Here is a 19,702-nt window from a genome sequence, read left to right on the forward strand (position 1 = left end):
TTTTACAAAATATTATTTTATTTGTATAAATACAAATACATTAGTTAACTGGGTTAATCAATATTGTCGAAATAGAAATGGTTTTTAATATTACATAATCTTAAAGACCTTTACACCTCTCGTATTTCAAAGGAGGTATACACCACAACTTAATCCTATAATAAATTATTTAGTTTGATAAAGTATTGTCATTTTTTTAAAAAATTATTTTCAGAGTTCAGATTTTATGAATAGTAAGAAGTGGTTGAACTCCTTCAACTCCAAGAAGAAGAGGAAATCCAAATTAAAAAAGTTTTGTCGTTGAATTAGAAAAATTCAGAAAAATTTAAAATCCTGCGATAAATAAATATAAGTTTGGATTGTACCTATTTATCTATCTAAGTAGTATAAAATGTATTTAAATCAAAACTAAAATTGAAAAGTTGTCTTCATTATATTGATATGAACGCAGACCACTGTAGCATAAAATGTACCTATATTTATCTATTTAACTATCTATATAGTGTACACCTAAAATTTATCTATCTATCTACAGTTAAACTCATAATATAAATACATCGGAAGAATTTATATGATGTCGCCTTAAATTTCAATTTGAAGCTGACAGTCGTATTTTCCTAAGCTAAGTTTTTTTGCAAGAAGTTTTACAGGGATATGTGTTGTTTACTGAAACATTATCCAAAGTTCTGTATTGAGAGTTAAAGTTTTTTTTGGGAATGAAAGTTTTCAAAAAAAATTTTTTTGTAAAGATAAATAAATAGCCATACGCGACAAATGTTATCCAACCGCTTCATAAAGTTGGGCGCTAAAGAATTCAGCAAGTATATTATAATATTACAGTATTTACATTCAAGCTCTCTTCTGAAGATGTGGAATTACCTGGCTCTTGACTTAAAAAGGAGCAACTCTCTAAGTATATTTAAAAATAGACTACTAAATTCTCTTTTTGAAAATTACATTACAATGTGTTATAAACCGAATTGCTATTCATGTAAAACTAATAGGTATGTTTTAATATGCTTTGATATTTGTTGCGTACATGTCATAAAATAACTTTAAACTCTAGTTATTCTAATCAATGTATAAACTATTTTGCATAAGATAAAATCGCACCCTGATCTCTAATACTTCTCTTTAAATCTATTTAATTAAAATGTTTGTTATCATTTGCTTTATTCTTGTACTGTTAATGTAATCATAAATTTGTAATTGTAAACTCGTTCTGTACACAGACACATGTATTTTAGCAATAAACTTTATCTTATCTTATCTTATCTTATCTTATCTTATGTCGTATTCTTTACTTTCTGCTGATGGAATGTTGAAGATATTTAGTTTTTTAATTAAATGATTTTATGGAGCCCTTTAAAACTGTTCCCGCATATTCATGGCTATTTATTTATTTTCGCGAATACTGAGATGTACGTAAAACAGCATAAAACCCATTGAAAAATTGTCAAGACGACATTTGATAAATTCTTTAGATGTATGGCTCATTTAGCATTTAACTGTAAGCTTTCAAACAGTATGGATGTATCTACATGGAAAGAATTAAAAGCCATTAATTAACAGTTTTCTTTTTTACGTGTAAATCTATCTATCTATCTATCTGGATAGTATACAGTGTACCTATATTTATCTATCTATCTATCTGGATAGTATAAAGTGTACCTATATTTATCTATCTATCTATCTGGATAGTATATAAGATGAAGGATAGTATCTTCTGCTTGGATAGTAGAAATGCCGAGGATAGAAATCTCTGTATCTAAACATACAATGAACATTAAAACATTGATTTGTAAATTTTGTGATCAAACATTGATATCCATCTTGTTCAAACCTGTGTACGGATTAATTTCATTCCTCTTCGATATCCTGAAGGAACAACTTTAATTTAGGATCAAATTCAAAAGTGCCAATCTAGTTTATCGAGATCAAGCATTCAAGATTATCAATATCCATACAAAAGTTCCGAACTCTTAAAATTTTCTGACCACTATAACAGTTATATAAATAAATATACAAATTAGAAACCCTTTTGTAGTAAATAAACTGGATTGAAAGAAAGAAAGGAGAAGAAGCCAATAATTCTATGTTTTCTGGTTGCAACTGTACAAGCGAACTCCTAGTCATTATTTGAAAAAGGAGCCGAGTTTTTGCCCCAAACTGATGCAACCTGATGATGTAATCCTTTGATATTTCAAACTGATGCAACCTGATGATGTAATCCTTTGATATTTCAAACTGATGCAACCTGATGATGTAATCTTTTGATATTTCAAACTTAGACTATGTCTTAAATTGATAGTTAGAAATATCAAAGGTCTGCGATAGATATTGCGTAGATATTGGGGTTAGAAAATTAGAGTTTATGCCAAAAAATCAATTCTTTTTCAAGGGAAAATTTTATGAATAACCACATGAAAGAGATTTGATTAAAAGACTGACCAAGGTCAAGGAAATGAGAGCCACTAGCGTGATTGCCTGCAGTTTGAGAGCATGGTGAAAATCTGGTAAATAGTATGAGTTCTAAAGGAGTTCTCAAGATGGCGGTGTGGAGAGAAAATAAGAAAACCAACCCTATACACTCAAGCTTCCAAAAGAATTCAGTAAACTAAATGAAGACCTAACTGAGTAATTTAGTAAAATCGATGGCAGAGGAGAGTTCCTCATTTACAAAGGGTGGACTGATTAAAATGAGCTGACAGGAATGATGATATTTATAATCCAGAATGGTGCATAAATCTTAAGAACATATTCTAGTTGGTTGTTAGATAAAGGGAACACTTAAAACTGCACCTATTTCTTTCTCACAGGTAAAATATTTATATTTTAAAATTGTTTATAAGATAGACAAATGTATCCTTTACAAGTGTATGTAGTGATGGCGCAGCCTGAGACTGGCGCCCTGCAAACATTTATTTTCCAACAAACCGATGGCAAATATATATAGTCCAGAATGATTTACCCGACAACTTCGCCATCGCACATAAAGTCGGTAAAATGTTTCTTAGGCATGGCCAGGGTCTTCCATATGTTTTTGCTTTGCTTTCTGATAAAAGCATTTAACATATGAAAAGTTATTAGCCCTTGAAAAAAGAAAAGGTTGACCAACCCTGTTTTTCTACTGCTGTCTGTAATTTTTAAAATGGCATAATGAATACCATAGAGGTTGTAGTCCCTGATACTACTATAAGAAAAGCCATATATGGCCACTTGACAGAAGGCTTACAGACATTTTACAATGTGGATCTAATGTTCAATGAACAGGTGCACAAAATATATTCACTTGGTTGAGGATGAAGTAACCAGTTTCTACGATTAACATATACTAGATTCTGTCATTGAGAAACAAGATCAAGAAAGCTCAAACTATGTAAGCATACTTTTATGAACAATACTTAACTTATACATACTTTTATGAACAATACTTAACTTATACATACTTTACAGCCTTTAAACGTTTACTAAGAATGAGGAATAGGTACTTGGAGAAGAGGCATTGGACAAATTTTTTATACTTGGGTTGGGAAGAAAGTGTTGGACAGAGCTGGTCGTCCTGCCACCTTTAGACCTTCACTCTTCCCCATTGGTCATTACTGTTTGGAATCAGTTCACAGCAATTCAGGATGTCAGAGTGACCACACAAGACTCTAGAGAGTTGGAATAGGTAATATTCAATTTTTACTCAAAACATTCAGTTTTTAATATAATCATCCTTAATATGTTCTAGGCCTTGGAACTCAATATTCGAAGCGAAGCCCAATATCTGGAAAGAGTGAAACAGTTCGAATCTTTTCGTCTAATTCTGTTGGAAATGATAAGGCAGAGAACAGTGGAAGAAGATCTAGTGCTCTGCATTGTCAGAAAATCAGACTGTTGGTTCATCAGTTCAGAACCTACTGCAAACCAAGATGTGCAAGCTCGTACACAAAAATCAAGCAGTATTTTGCCAATTACTCCTTTCAAGAAACATTCGCGTTAATAAATATGATTAGAGCTACAAAAAGATGCCACACTGTTGAAGCTGTCTAAAAATTTTGATGACTAAGTTTTAGAGTTGTCTAGATCACAGTGAACCCTGCCCCAGCCTTATATACCTTCAGCACATGGCCAATTAGTTGGCAAAGAATTAATAATAATAATACATTTACTCTGGTAATATTCCAATCTGAACACAGATGTACAATGTATTGAGTTGATTAACTGTACAATTGTGGGCTTGAAAATCAGTTTTCTTTTTGGACAATGAGCGAGAGAGGGAGGGTGGGAAGGGTAGAAGGTAAATAGTACACTGTTGAAGCTGTCTACAAATTTTGATGACTAAGTTTTAGAGTTGTCTAGATCACAGTGAATCTTGCCCCAGCCTTATATACCTTTAGCACATGGCCAATTAGTTGGCAAAGAATTAATAATAATAATACATTTACTCTGGTAATATTCCAGTCTGAATACCGCTGTATAATGTATTTAGTTGATATTCCAATCTGAATACAGATGTATAATGTATTTAGTTGATATTCCAATCTGAATACAGATGAATAATGTATTGAGTTGATATTTCAATCTAAATTCAGATGTATAATGTATTGAGTTGATATTCCAATCTGAATACAGATTTATAATGTATTGAGTTGATTCCAATCTGAATACAGATGTATAATGTATTTAGTTGATATTCCAATCTGAATACAGATGTATAATGTATTGTGTTGATATTTCAATCTAAATTCAGATGTATAATGTATTGAGTTGATATTCCAATCTAAATACAGATTTATAATGTATTGAGTTGATATTCTAATCTAAATTCAGATGTATAATGTATTGAGTTGATATTCCAATCTGAATACCACTGTATAATGTATATAGTTGATATTCCAATCTGAATACAGATGTATAATGTATTAAGTTGATTAACTGTACAATTGTGGGCTTAAAAATCAGTTTTCTTTTTGGACAATGAGCGAGAGAGGGAGGGTGGGAAGGGTAGAAGGTAAATAGTATAAAATAAGAAAATTAGTATGAAAAATTTGCTCATTAATCTTAAAATCATAATTCAAATCTTTTGTTACTATTCCCTTCTATATATTTTTTGATTATAACTTATGTTATTTATATCTTTTGTTACTTATACCATATTTTAATACATCTTTTGCCAAGAAAAAATATTGAATTTTAAATTTTTTTGGAAATCCATCAAAAAGTCTGATCTAAAACGCAAATTTCAGATTCACAATGGTGCTTGAAAATAAGATTTTAAAGCTAAACTTATGAAAGGACAAAAAAGTGCAAAACGCCCTGATAGTCTAGTAAAAAATATATAGTTTTTTATTGTTAAAACTTGATAAACCTGTAATATCTAGCAGGGTTACTCCAATAATAATAATCTCCTCTTAGAGGTGTCGTGGCTGCAGTACCCCTCCAGCTTTCAGGATACCTAAACACAAGGTTTCTGGGTACCTAAACACAAGGTTTCAGGATACCTAAACACAAGGATTCAGGATACCTAAACACAAGGTTTCAGGATACCTAAACACAAGGTTTCAGGATACCTAAACACAAGGTTTTAGGATACCTAAACACAAGGTTTCAGAATACCTAAACACAAGGTTTCAGGATACCTAAACACAAGGTTTCTGGGTACCTAAACACAAGGTTTCAGTATACCTAAACACAAGGTTTCAGGATACCTAAACACAAGGTTCCAGGATACCTAAACACAAGGTTTCAGGATACCTAAACACAAGGTTTCTGGGTACCTAAACACAAGGTTTCATACCTAAACATAACTTAGGTTTCAGGTTATAAACACAAGGTTTTAAGGAATATAAACACAAGGTTTTAGGTATCTAAATACATGATTTTAGGGAATTTAAACACAAGGGGCTAGGGTTAAAACTGGTGAAAACATTATAAACTATAAAAACTTTTAAAACAAGAAGAAAAAATGTTAAAAGTTAATAAAAAGAGGAATACAAATTTGTAATAAAAAAACTTGCAAAAAACTGGTAAAAACAAAATTGGCAAAACTTGGCAAAGATCGAATTAAAACTTTAAAAAATACTGGTTAGAGCTGGAAAAACTGTTTAAAAAAAGAATTTTTCAAATCTAGAAAAACTGTTAAAAAAACTGAAATAAATGAATTAAACTGGAGCAAATGTAAAAAAATGTAAAAAAATAAGAAAAAAAGGTTATACCTCGGGTAGTAGAACTCTCCAGTTTTATTCCAAGGAGACAACGGAGTGCAAACTATCGTTGATGTTCTAAACAAGATTTCAAACAAAATTATTCTAAAATATGAGCTCAAAACTTTAGAATTTGATACCTTTAATCTCGATTGCTTAATCTAATTTGTAATCCTCTCTTTTCTCTCTTTTTGTATATCCGTAGTTTGTTTAAGATATGATAGCAAAGATAATATATAAATATAGATGAGCTGGGAGGTAGAAACCTCCTGCCTTAATTGCTCGTAGGAGACAACTTTGTACCTCTACGAACAATTGAAACAAGAGACATCTATAGCAAATTGATTACTTTATATTTTCCTTTCTCATCCTTGTATGAGAAACCACTCAGTAAATGGCGCGCAAAATTTCAAATTTCCTGGCTTCTCTGATTGGCTGTTCCGGTTTCTCCAAACGCCACTCGATTGGTTAAGATATTTACACTTTTGCGGATATAAACTTAAGAATATATTTATCTTGAGATTAACAAAAAGAGAAGATCAAGCATTGATCTCGGTATTTACAATTCTAAAGTTTATAGCTCTGGTAGAATTATATTAGGATGATAAAATTAACCATAATGCATCAATAGGCTGAAACTTAAAACCTGCTAACGCTAAAACATTATTATATTCGTTTTATTTTCAATACAATAACCATATTGACTATTAGGGTAATTTTCAGTGAACCTGAGTGCAAAGATGTCAATATCCGATTCACAATGGTACACCTGAAAAGCTTTGTCCGTATGAATTAGATATAAATATGTTTACAGTTTTGAAAACCGATTATTTTTAATTCTCTACAAAAGAGACAATATCTTCCATATTATTGATCAGATAAAAGTTTCAAGGGTACCGGGTAAATCGGCCATTGTCATCTATGCATGGAAGTGTCACTTAAAATTATGTTTACACTCCCTTTGAGATGAAATTTTTTTTAGCGATTCTTTTTAGGATTTCTACAATTATTAGGTATAATTATAAGGAACAGAACAGGTGGCAAATAGTAATTGAAAATTAATGGAAAATTAATATATAAGCAAGAAAGAAAGAAAGATTTAAAGTGGGGAAATGATCGTCGCGTCCCCCCCCTGGGTCAACAATAAGATACACTTTATACCTAATAGTTGGTAATTCTGCAATATCAGAGAAGGGTTCAAGGCTGCTGGCTCGGATCTAAATATAGTCATTCACAATTCAATTAAAAACGTACCATGTTATAAAATGTATATATAACAAAGACACAAATGAATAAATGTTTTAGAAAGAGGTTAAATCAAAGGCAGTCGGCCCGGTCAAGACAGTTTATGGAATAAGTTAATATTTAATAAAAAAGTTGGGTTGAAAATGAAGACTCACTGACAATAAATTCAATAAGTTTCTAAGCTTCTAAGAATTTTTTAGTTTAGGAATATTTTATCCATGAAATTACAGTCCCTTTAATGTCTCTAAATGTTTATAAGTTTAGAAATATTTATATTTGAAATTACAGTCCCTCTAATGTCTCTTAATGTTTATAAAATTAGGAGTATTTTATATTTGAAATTACAGTTCCTTTAATGACTCTGTTTATAAGTTTAGGAATATTTATATTTGAAATTACATTATGCAACAAGTTAATATTTATAAAAGATTGGGTTGAAAATGAAGACTCACTGACAATAGATTCAACATGTTTCTAAGCTTCTAAGAATTTTTAAAAGCTATTTTCTATAATTTTAACAATAAAAGGCTTTTTTAAAGGGATAGTAAGCGTCGTTTTAATTGTGACCCTCCACAATAAAGAGAAATACCCGATTTACAAAGGTACCCTTTAAACCCTTAACTGATCATTGAATTCCCTTTAATACTCTTAATGTTTATAAATTTAGGAATATTTCATATTTGAAATTACAGTCCCTTTAATGTCTCTTAATGTTTATAAATTTAGGAATATTTCATATTTGAAATTACAGTCCCTTTAATGTCTCTTAATGTTTATAAATTTAGGAATATTTCATATTTGAAATTACAGTCCCTTTAATGTCTCTTAATGTTTATAAATTTAGGAATATTTCATATTTGAAATTACAGTCCCTTTAATGTCTCTTAATGTTTATAAATTTAGGAATATTTCATATTTGAAATTACAGTCCCTTTAATGTCTCTTAATGTTTATAAATTTAGGAATATTTCATATTTGAAATTACAGTCCCTTTAATGTCTCTTAATGTTTATAAATTTAGGAATATTTCATATTTGAAATTACAGTCCCTTTAATGTCTCTTAATGTTTATAAATTTAGGAATATTTCATATTTGAAATTACAGTCCCTTTAATGTCTCTTAATGTTTATAAATTTAGGAATATTTCATATTTGAAATTACAGTCCCTTTAATGTCTCTTAATGTTTATAAATTTAGGAATATTTCATATTTGAAATTACAGTCCCTTTAATGTCTCTTAATGTTTATAAATTTAGGAATATTTCATATTTGAAATTACAGTCCCTTTAATGTCTCTTAATGTTTATAAATTTAGGAATATTTCATATTTGAAATTACAGTCCCTTTAATGTCTCTTAATGTTTATAAATTTAGGAATATTTCATATTTGAAATTACAGTCCCTTTAATGTCTCTTAATGTTTATAAATTTAGGAATATTTCATATTTGAAATTACAGTCCCTTTAATGTCTCTTAATGTTTATAAATTTAGGAATATTTCATATTTGAAATTACAGTCCCTTTAATGTCTCTTAATGTTTATAAATTTAGGAATATTTCATATTTGAAATTACAGTCCCTTTAATGTCTATTAATGTNCCCCCCCCCCCCAACCGTGATAGGGATAAATGAACAAGCATGGCCGGATAAACTTTTTAAAAACTGAGATTCCCTTTAGTTGATGAAAACTATAATTAATATATACGACTTTGTGTGACCGAGGGAGGGATGGGTTACGGCAATGAGCCCCAAATATTTTATTCCGAATAATTAGGTAGTTTTAAAAAAGTATTCCGTGACTACAAAATTTCTATTCGGAACCCCCCATGCTGAGATCCGAACCTCACGTTTTGTTTAGTCAAAATTTTAAACCACTTCTTGACAGTGTAAAAATGTAAAATAAATTGAAAAATTATAACAAAACGATCTGTACATGTGTGAAATTAAAACTGCTTGCATGGATCAAAGAAAAACGTCTTATTTTATTGCCTATTTTTCCTGTAGACATAGTTTAAGCCTGATATTTTGTTTTCGAGTTCATGTTTTCTAGAGATGGGTGGAATTCTGAGTAAATTATAAATAGAATTGATCTTTCGTGTATTTCTGCAGGATACACACATATTCTTTAATCTTGAAGGGTGTCTCTAATAAACGCTGTCTAGATTTACAGTTTTTAATGGTAAATGATATAAGATATCAGAAAAAAAGGAAAACCAAGCCCAAAGCATTGCAACACGCCAAATCTTGAAATGTGACGCACAATTTGATTAGCTGTGTGTGTCTCATTCTCAGTGGTAAAGAAAGACATTCAGTTGTCCTGGCAAATTTCTTGCGCTTTAAGAATTATAAAGAATTTTGATCAAATACCAAATGCCTATCTAGTATCTACATATAAATATATTCAGTACTTTGTCGAGTTTTAAGATACAAAAAGTAAGTGCACAATTTAAAATCTTGTAAAGGCATGTAGTAATTTATGTTAAACACCTTTTGATAAAGACACTATTTTTTTAATGCTCACTCTGTATCTCATAGGGTTTATTAATAAATTAATAAATATGTAATTTTTATGAACAACCTGTCATATTTTCAACGGAAAAATAAATTATTAGATTAGATATACCTGATCATGTATCCTAGATCTAGCAATCAGACTGTCCACATGCTCAGAAAGGGACTCCCGTCGTAAGCTAGATATAGATAAAGTTAATTTAATTAGTTATTACTCTTGGAAGACTGTTAGGTATATGAGTTGGTTATATGAGAGGGGGAAGGCAAACGGCCATAAGCCACAATTTTTTCCCCTTCCATGCCACATATTATCTTTTTTGTCTTCCAGCAGCCATGAGCCACAACCTTACGGTTTTTTTATGTCAGTGTATTTGAGTCTTCCGGCAATTGTTACGTTATTAAATGATTAATTTAGGCCATTGTAATTAAGAAATTCTGCCGCATCACGCGGAAGATCATACCTTTAAGAAATTTAAGAAGTTTATTAAAGATCATTTAGTTGTGTGTTCAGTTTATAAACTGCTGGTACCGAGACAAATTGTTTTGGGTAGTCTAATAAATAAGAAAAGATGAAATAATCAAAAAAAAATAACTGACATTACCTGGGCGTTACAGATTTGCAATTTGCAATTTTCTCGTTAAATAGTGCAAATTTTGGGTTATGGGCGTCCATTGATCTTTAAGAGTATGTTATGATGCATCATGTTTAATGTTCAAAATGTTTTCAAAAATAAGCCAATTTATGGGAAAGATTGAGTTTACTTTTTGGGAAAATAAGTTTAGCAGTTTACATTAAAAGGAAACGTCTGCATTATGTCAATTTAAAACTAAAATAAAAATATCNGTACAGTACAGTACAGTACAGTATAGTACAGTACAGTACAGTACGGTACAGTACAGTACAGTACATGAAAGTACGGTACGGTACAGTACAGTACGGTAAATTACAGTACGGTAAAGTACAGTACGGTACAGTACAGTACGGTACAGTACAGTACAGCACAGTACAGTACATGTTTATAAATTGTAAACTTTAACCTTGAATAAGAGAATGATTGTGGGCTACAAGAACGAGCATAGCGTGATGATATCTCATAACGCATTCTGGAAATTTATTTTAAGTATCGTTATTTACTTGCAGTAGTATGAAGATGCAATTTTAGTTTAAGTACCCGGCCTTGTCAATTGAATTTCCAAAAATATTTTTAGCCTAGTCACCTATGTGAAGTTTCAGCCAATTACTATCTTTAAACATTTTTTCAAAGAACATACATTTTTGATCAGAGCAAAGCTATTATGGAAAAAAGGGGTTCAGACACTTAACATACATAAAGAAAATGTAAAAAGTAAAGATGCTTTTTACATATATACTTTATATATCTTTAACTTTGCAAGCCGATATAAAAAAGAAATCTTCTACATGAATTATTTTGAATCTTAGATATTGCAACTGTTCTATTATTTATCTATTGAATATACAAAGTGCTTTATATAGCATACCAGCATACGACTGAGACAATTACAACAAAAACCATTATGCAATTGTCGGATAAATTATAGCAATATTGTCATAATTTATACTTTTATTAAAATATTAGATTCACAGAGCCCACGATTTAAAAAATTCGGGAAAATACGATTCAGGTCTCAGCTGCCGTTGGGCCTTATTTACGGCTTGGGGCTTTCGGATTAAAGTTGCATGGCGAGAATAAGACTCAACATTGAGCCTTATTCTTCACTAAAACCAACCGATATCGGCCTAACTTATTAAGTCGAGCCTAAGAAATTACGACCCGAGCCGAAGCTTATAAATTGCGGGCGCTGGAAACATAAAATTAATTTAAGTTTAGTTTAAAGTTTGTGGATTTAATTCTTCATGTTCCTGAATTGTTTTTTTCTTTGCAAAGGAATTGAGTATTTGCCACAAACTAAAAATTTTGATCCCTTTATCTTTGATTTAATTTGATTTGATTTGATTTTATTTGATTTGATTTATTTGATTTGATTAACACTGATTTTATTGTTTACCCTGTCTATATTTTCAGCATTTACATATATAAATATACCTAAGGCCTCTATGACTGGAGGATGGGTGCAAACTGATATCAGCCTCTAAAGGAAAGGAGGCTTAAAAGAAACTGCACTGAAGGATCCCTTGAAATTTCTTTAAATGGCAACATGACGTTAATTTAACCTGGCTCCTAGCCGGTCAGCTATAGGAGGACCCAGGGCAGGAAACTAAACTGAGTTTCGTTCAACGAAACCCAGAGCAGGAAACTAAACCGAGTTTCGTTTAACATATTTTCCCACGTCAAACTAAATTACATTGCACGTAAGATTGAAATATAATACAGAAATAATATAATTAGAGTCGTCTTTAGTGAACTTAGAAACAGTTTGCGGCATTCTTTGTGGATAACTTGATTTTATCAATATTTTTCACAAAAAATTTGATTTGATTTATTTGATTTGATTAACACTGATTTTATTGTTTACCCTGTCTATATTTTCAGCATTTACATATATAAATATACCTAAGGCCTCTATGACTGGAGGATGGGTGCAAACTGATATCAGCCTCTAAAGGAAAGGAGGCTTAAAAGAAACTGCACTGAAGGATCCCTTGAAATTTCTTTAAATGGCAACATGACGTTAATTTAACCTGGCTCCTAGCCGGTCAGCTATAGGAGGACCCAGGGCAGGAAACTAAACTGAGTTTCGTTCAACGAAACCCAGAGCAGGAAACTAAACCGAGTTTCGTTTAACATATTTTCCCACGTCAAACTAAAGTACATTGCACGTAAGATTGAAATATAATACAGAAATAATATAATTAGAGTCGTCTTTAGTGAACTTAGAAACAGTTTGCGGCATTCTTTGTGGATAACTTGATTTTATCAATATTTTTCACAAAATAGCCCTGATCGTGTCATTTCTAAAATGGGTCTGTCATTTTTGCTCTTAAAAATGGCAGCACTAGCTAGGGTTATTTGTGATTATTGTTTCATGAAAATATAGCTAAAATCAGACTATCCTATGTTTATATTGAGACGAACGATAGTGTTTGAAATTTCTTTTATGTAACCATAAGCTAGAGGAGCTACGAGGTCACGAAGTTGTACCAATGATCAGTGAGAATGAGATTTCCTCATTTATCTATTTAAAGTTTTATCATTTTAATTTAATCATCAATTTTTATAATAATAAGTAATTGCACATCTCTACTTTTTAGAAAACGACGGAAACCAACTGAATTCACCAATTTGACCAATTAAATGCATGTTGACACAAATTTAAGTATCTACAAAATTCATAAAACCCAGTTTTCAAAGCTTGGTTTTATAACGTTACCCTGTCTTAAGTTTCTAGTTGAATGAAAAGTGTATAAACTAGCCATATAGTAGGGTGCCCGAAATTGTTTTATATTTTTGGTGATAACGTAAATAAATCGGTCGGGATATAATTGTTAAAATATTGCAAAACATTATTTTGCAAAAGTTAAAGGATTTTGCAGTTCTGTAGTATAGTGTGCAAATTACAAAAATAAACTGTAGTGAATGAGAGCTAGATATATCAAGGCAGAGAATAATCATTGCATCACTATTTATAGTTCTGTTTATTATTATTGAACCATCAAATCTTTCTTTGTTAAAGCATACCGAAATATGCGCGCAGCAGGAGGAGGGGGGGGGGGGGGAAANTTACAGATCAGCTGTTTGCGTTCAGACTGTACACAGCTTACAACCGTGCAGTCGCGTTTTAGAGGAATTCAAGCAGGCTTTGATAAGTTTAAACAGAAAGATCTCTCTGCTCGATGAACAGTTAAAAGTTTCGGGGGAAACTTTGTGAATCGGGCATTGTCCTCTTTGCATAAAGGGTCTCTTGAAATTTAGCTAACAGTCCCTTTAATCGAGAAAAATTTGAGTGTTTAACGTTCGAAATCTCCTTCGAGATGAAGACTACATTTTAGTATGTTTTGTAAATCTTAATTGCTGTATTTTATGCTGATTGGATCGACTATTGAATATCAGGACTGGAGTGTAACAGTCGTCTTCCTATTCTACAGTTTTCTGGGTACCATTGTTGACAAAAAATCCATAAATTTTAAACAGACCTAATTTTTTTTATTTTATTAAAACCAGTTTGCCTGTAAATGAAAAGAGATAACCAATTCAACTAAGAACTTAAAAACCAAGCTACACACATTCTCGTGGTTAACGGAGGCAAATCGGTTAACGGAGTCCTGAGTTATGATCGGACATACAAACATATTACTATTTTATAAATATAGATAGATTACGTGATGAAATTAGGGAATATGTCTAAGATTACGTAAGTACCAAAAAGATTCTAGTACAATTTATGGCATCGTAGAATTTGTAAACTTACAGTACGGCTGTATTCTTACGTCACAAGTGTCAATTTAGTTCTTGTGTCCGGCAAAATTATTAATAAAAGTGATAATTTTAGAATAAAGTTCTTATCTTAAAGTAAAATAAGTGCAATATTATTCTATATTTTCACTTTTTTAAATCTTTGAAACATGTTAAATAATTTCTTTTTCCTTGTTATATTTGACACTTGTGACTGTGAGTTGTGACGTCATGTATAATCGGTCAATTTCTCAGTTGCCGCCTACTGTACATGATAATCTATTTGGTAATTACAAAAAATCTCATATTTTATAGATCTGTGGGATTCACACTTTGAAATCTTGTTTTGTATTTTCTTTACAAAAAATATGAAATTATATAAATCAGTGGGATTCACATATTTAAATCTTGTTTAGTATTTTCTTTACAAAGAAACTCTTCATTGTTCGCCAGAAAAAAATCCAACAACGTTGGAATATTTAATGGTCAATCTTTCTGTATTAAAGGAATTGAGTTTAGCCAAAAACCCTGATTTTCGAATCCATATATATTTGGAAACCAAGACCTTAGATATTTCAAATTATAAATATGATAATCTAAGTTTAAAAGTATCAATGGTTTACATCATCTGGTTTCGAAGATATATGATGCAATTTGAAATGGTGTGAAATTTTACAAAATTCGAGTCAAAGCTTGACTATTTCTGAAGATCTGAAGAAAAAATAAAAAGTTTTGAATTTCCAAGATCAACAAAATAAAATGATTTTTCGTACTTGCCGCTACTACGAGTAAAGGTAAGGATCGTTTTTACTTTTTTGAAAACCGATCGTTTCATTTTGTCAGGAGTTACAAAATTCGTGTTGGTAATCTTGCAAAAATTTGACCCTAGCAAATATGGTTAGTCTAAATTTTTGAGGTTATACTTAAAATCCCGATATCCACTATGGACACTTTTAAATTGAGGATCAAAGGTATTTCTTCTCGTATATTCATTTTAGTGTTTGCTCCTCTCTAGCTAATTACAATTCGGGATTTCGAAAAAAGTTTGAGTTAATCTGCAGATTAACAAAAGATCTCGATATCCATAATACAAGAGNATCCAAATATATATCTACACAAGATATATCTACATATCTGATCTATCTATCTATCTATCTATCTGTATTTCTATCTATCTGCAATTGTGTGGAACTGAGTTGCAGTATGCAAAGGTTGCAAAATGCATAACTATATTGCAGTGGGTGCAGCAGGACAGGCAAAAACCGGTTTTAAGTCAAGGTCCAAGGACTATAAGTTCAAGGAGTACGAAAAAATGTTAGGAGTGCCAGGTTTAATAATTGTGCAAGTCAATGGATAAACTTATATTATTATCATATGCTGTTGTTAATGATTTTTCATCTTAAAGAAACTGTAACTTGACGTATTCAAAGAGTTGCTAATCTGATTCACAATGGTACCCTACTTTAGCTCAGAGACAATGAGGAATTCCAATTACTAACCTCAAATACTTTTAGATATTTAAAAATGACTGGAGGTGCTTTATAGTCGCAAAGTGGAATAAAATCCTGCGTTATCAAAAGGACACCTTACTGTTTTTGATGTTAGTATTTGTAAAGTGCATAATATGCACGGTGCATATATATCCTAGAAGCATGATATTTTACTTATATATTTTACAGCATGATAGCAATCTTAAAATCGTAATGTTAATTCCTACTCCAAAACATTATATATCAAATATTTTCAAAGAACCAGATATAAATAATTTGCCAGCTATAGTATATATCTATACAACTATGGACTGGAAAGATAACATTAATCAATATTATTGATATTGATTGTTGTTTTAAACCAATTTTTTCCCAATACAGCTAGAAACTCAACTTTAAATTGGTCTTAGTACAATTTATTGATCCTTTACAATTGCTGTTTTTTTTTCTGTTTATTGGACTTCAAAATCATGATTTTGTCTATTAATATCGATAGAAAAGATCGTTTTACTAGCTTTAAAAGTGTCCAATTTTGATAATTGTTAAATTGTTATCCTGCAGCAGAAATGCTTATGTCGCTTTTGTAGAACAACAAGCAATAAACATTAATATCTAATTTATACGTAGTCAGACAAAGCTTTAAAGAGTATCGAATCAGAAGATACTTTCCCAAAGTTTTTTTCAAAGCGGCGTTGTCCTAGCCGCAGCGCTTGGACCCCCTAGCCTGTTCTTTCCGCAGCGCTCACCCCCCATCCCCATTTCAACCTGCGGCGCCTCAAAAGGCCTAATTCTTAACCTTTGGGAACATGCCGCTTGGGAAACTTTCGCTTGAAAGTCGCCCTTGGGAAAATGCCTATGGGAAAGTACCTAACACCAATCAGAATTGTATTATTGAGAGAGCAGCATATTTTAGTTCACAATAAAAACTAAACGACTATAAATCCATAAAACAACAACAACATTTTCCTCATCTTTATATTAATTCACTGAGCATCTTTATAGTTCAGGGGAAGAAAGTTCAAACCGTGCTTTTGTTCCAAAACTGACACTAAGTGTCAGGTTTGGACACAAATATTATGATCAACGTTCAAGTTTCTCTTCTTCTGTCGAGTGCAAATATCTCTAGCGAAAATTTCGGGAAAATGCAAAATTTTTGTAAAAACCATTAATTGCTCAAAGAACTTGTGGAATTATGTGCTCTGATAGCTCAATAATTGAAGTTTTAGTATGTCATATAAATAATTTTTATTCCTTTACTTCTATAAATGTTTGTCGAGGAAAGTTTGATTTCACTATCTATCTTTTTAAGTTTCTGTCTGTCCGTCCACAAAACATGCGGTCAACTGTGATAATGAGCCAGCCAATTACAAGAGAGAATTTTTCAATTTTCACATTATTTTTCGCGAATTTTTCGCATTTTTTGCGAAATTTTCGCGAGCGAACGAAATGCGAAAATGAAGCGAAATGGTCGCGAAAAATGAGAAATTTTCTCGAAACGATTTTTCCTTTTCGCTGGAAACCTTAGTCCAGACTGGACAGTACGACTTAATGCATATACAGTAAATGTTGTGCCGGATTAGGATCACGAAACTATGAGAGTGGGGTGTAGTGTAGTCTGTACGTATTCTGTACAAGTTCTTATAAAAAGCAGTCGGTACGGTACTTAATAATGAACCGGAGTTTTCAGTGACAGAGTTTCAGAATAACTTGCTATTGTAGACAGTGACATGTCAGAATAACGTGCTATTGTAGCCAGTGACATGTCAGAATAACGTGCTATTGCAGACAGTGACATGTCAGAATATGCTTTTGCAGACAGTGACATGTCAGAATAACGTGCTATTGTAGACAGTGACATGTCAGAATAACGTGCTTTTGTAGACAGTGACATGTTAGAATAACGTGCTATTGTAGACAGTGACATGTCAGAATAACGTGCTTTTGCAGACAGTGACATGTCAGAATAACGTGCTATTGCAGCCAGTGACATGTCAGAATAACGTGCTATTGTAGACAATAACAAAGATCAGTTTTATTTAAAATACAAATTTTCAGCATTTAACACTTCACTCTGTGCACTGCAAACTAGACAGGAGGAGAACAAATTTATTCTACATCATCTTACAGCTTTGTGACCTTGTAGCTCCTCTAGGTTTCATTTTACACACAAGTATAAGAAATATTTATTTGGTTAAATAATTCAAATTCTAAACATATATTGTATTCTTCAATTAAAGGAGTTATGATTGAAAACATAACCGTTTCAATCTAACCTTAAATTTACTTTAGTTTGACGTGAGAGATAGTAATATATGAAAATCAAAATATCACAAATGCTATAAAATTATTAATTTCGAAGGTTTACATGTTTACAATTTAAAACTTCGCATTAGGGCATGTCTTACATTTTACATTTTATTAATTCATATATTTCATGACTGTAAGAATTGCCTGAATGGAATTGAGCTCTTGTCACAAACTCAGAAAAATCCCTGTATTTTTGCAACCCAATGTCGTAGACTTTAGATATTTAAAACTATGAATTATATTAAATCAAATAGTTTTGTACACCATTTGCAAATAATATTTATAAATTACAAAATTTTAATTTGTGCCAAGTCTGATTTTTTTGTATGTTTTACAAAATTATAATAAAATTAATTTATCAACCCTTACCAAAATAACCATTATTTTATACACAAGTTGTAATTTAAACTTATTGGGCTTAGGCTGAGATTTCTTTTAAACTTTATTCTAAAATTACAATGTTGAATTCTCTTGTTTTAACTTTATTCTAAAATTACAACGTTGAATTCTCTTGTTTTAACTTTATTCTAAATTCAATTTGAGAATTAAAATTCATTTAATGGGTTGGAGACGCAATTCAAATAAATAATGTATTTATAAACAACAACAATACCCTTGTGTTTCTTTCTCACTCCTGTATGCCGAGTACATTAGCATCTGATCCATATCTTGGTTCAGTCATGTGTTTGGTGTGTATTCTGAACCAACAGAAATTGCATGGCGGTAACATCTATCTTGCTATCTATCTCATTATCCAATTAGAGATAAATTCTTGTAACGGCACTACACACCATAACACAACACTCTTGTATGCCGAGTCCATTAGCGACTGATCCAATCAGGGTTCAGCCATGTGTTTGGTGTCTATTCTGAACCAATAGAAATTGCATTGTGGTAACATCTATCTTTCTATCTTTCTCAATTAGAGATAAATGCTTGTATCGGCGCTATCAGTAAATGGAAATTTTTACTTCTAATGAAACTAAAGTGTTCTAATGACTGATTTTGTTCAGTTACACGTTTTCTGTAAAAGTGAATTTTGCACAAATAGGAAAAAATTAATATTGTCTGAATTCAGTAGGATAGATAATCGACGATATCTTCCTAGATTGTTAATCAGTTAAAGGTTCCGACGGTACCCTTGTGAATGGGACATGGAAACCTATACATGGAGGGCCACAGAAAGGGACTGTAGTGTAGAAAGCGAAATTTCGAGTTACCCTCTTTGCAATGATGGCTAATTTCCGATCTACAATTGGGGTTTCCACCGGAATTCCGGGTTACGGTTTACGTACGGAAATGATCTGGAAATTTTTCCATTTCCATTATGAAAATGGTTCCGGAAATCCAGAATTCCGGAACGATTTCGGGAACGGTTTTTTTCCCGTAAACCGGAAATTTCGGAACGTTACGGAATAGTATTCCGGAAAATTCCGGTTTACGGAACAATTGTACCGAAATTTTCCGGGAAAAGGTTCCGGAAAACGTTGAAGACATCTTAAACTTATGTAAAAGATAAAACCAGTAAGTAATACTATCTACAGAATAATAGAATGTGCGCCTGGTACTACAATACAACGTGTA

The 19,702-nt window shown here is 31.5% G+C and overlaps 1 protein-coding gene across 3 annotated transcripts; it reads right to left on the minus strand.

The window, feature by feature from the left end:
* On the minus strand, positions 1-12,549 carry LOC111715808 (uncharacterized). Of its 3 annotated transcripts, none has more exons than XM_023491185.1 (8): positions 12,483-12,549; positions 10,987-11,052; positions 10,061-10,127; positions 7,353-7,408; positions 6,204-6,269; positions 5,357-5,443; positions 1,672-1,768; positions 1-155 (listed from the first exon to the last, which is right to left on the minus strand). In XM_023491185.1, exons 2-7 carry the CDS (start codon positions 11,049-11,051, stop codon positions 1,690-1,692), a joined length of 420 nt encoding a protein of 139 aa, XP_023346953.1. In that variant the 5' UTR covers position 11,052; positions 12,483-12,549; the 3' UTR covers positions 1-155; positions 1,672-1,689. The 3 variants fall into 3 exon arrangements, with proteins under 3 accessions (XP_023346953.1, XP_023346952.1, XP_023346954.1); XM_023491184.1 differs by lacking the exon at positions 12,483-12,549 and adding an exon at positions 12,015-12,215; XM_023491186.1 differs by lacking the exons at positions 5,357-5,443; positions 12,483-12,549 and adding an exon at positions 12,015-12,233.
* Positions 12,550-19,702: the final 7,153 nt, after the last annotated feature.

Source organism: Eurytemora carolleeae, unplaced genomic scaffold (genome assembly GCF_000591075.1).
Source record: "Eurytemora carolleeae unplaced genomic scaffold, Eaff_2.0 scaffold1633, whole genome shotgun sequence".
NCBI lineage: Eukaryota > Metazoa > Arthropoda > Copepoda > Calanoida > Temoridae > Eurytemora > Eurytemora carolleeae.

What these genes read in the sequence shown, in the direction of transcription:
- LOC111715808 (XM_023491185.1), bottom strand. Translation starts at nt 11,051, where the DNA reads ATGCGTTATGAGATATCATCACGCTATGCTCGTTCTTGTAGCCCACAA. An exon ending in GATCTAGGATACATGATCAG is followed by an intron (nt 7,409 to 10,060) that starts GTATATCTAATC and finishes GACTATATTTAG; the next exon opens with ATCCGAGCCAGCAGCCTTGA. An exon ending in GCAGAATTACCAACTATTAG is followed by an intron (nt 6,270 to 7,352) that starts GTATAAAGTGTA and finishes AATCTTGTTTAG; the next exon opens with AACATCAACGATAGTTTGCA.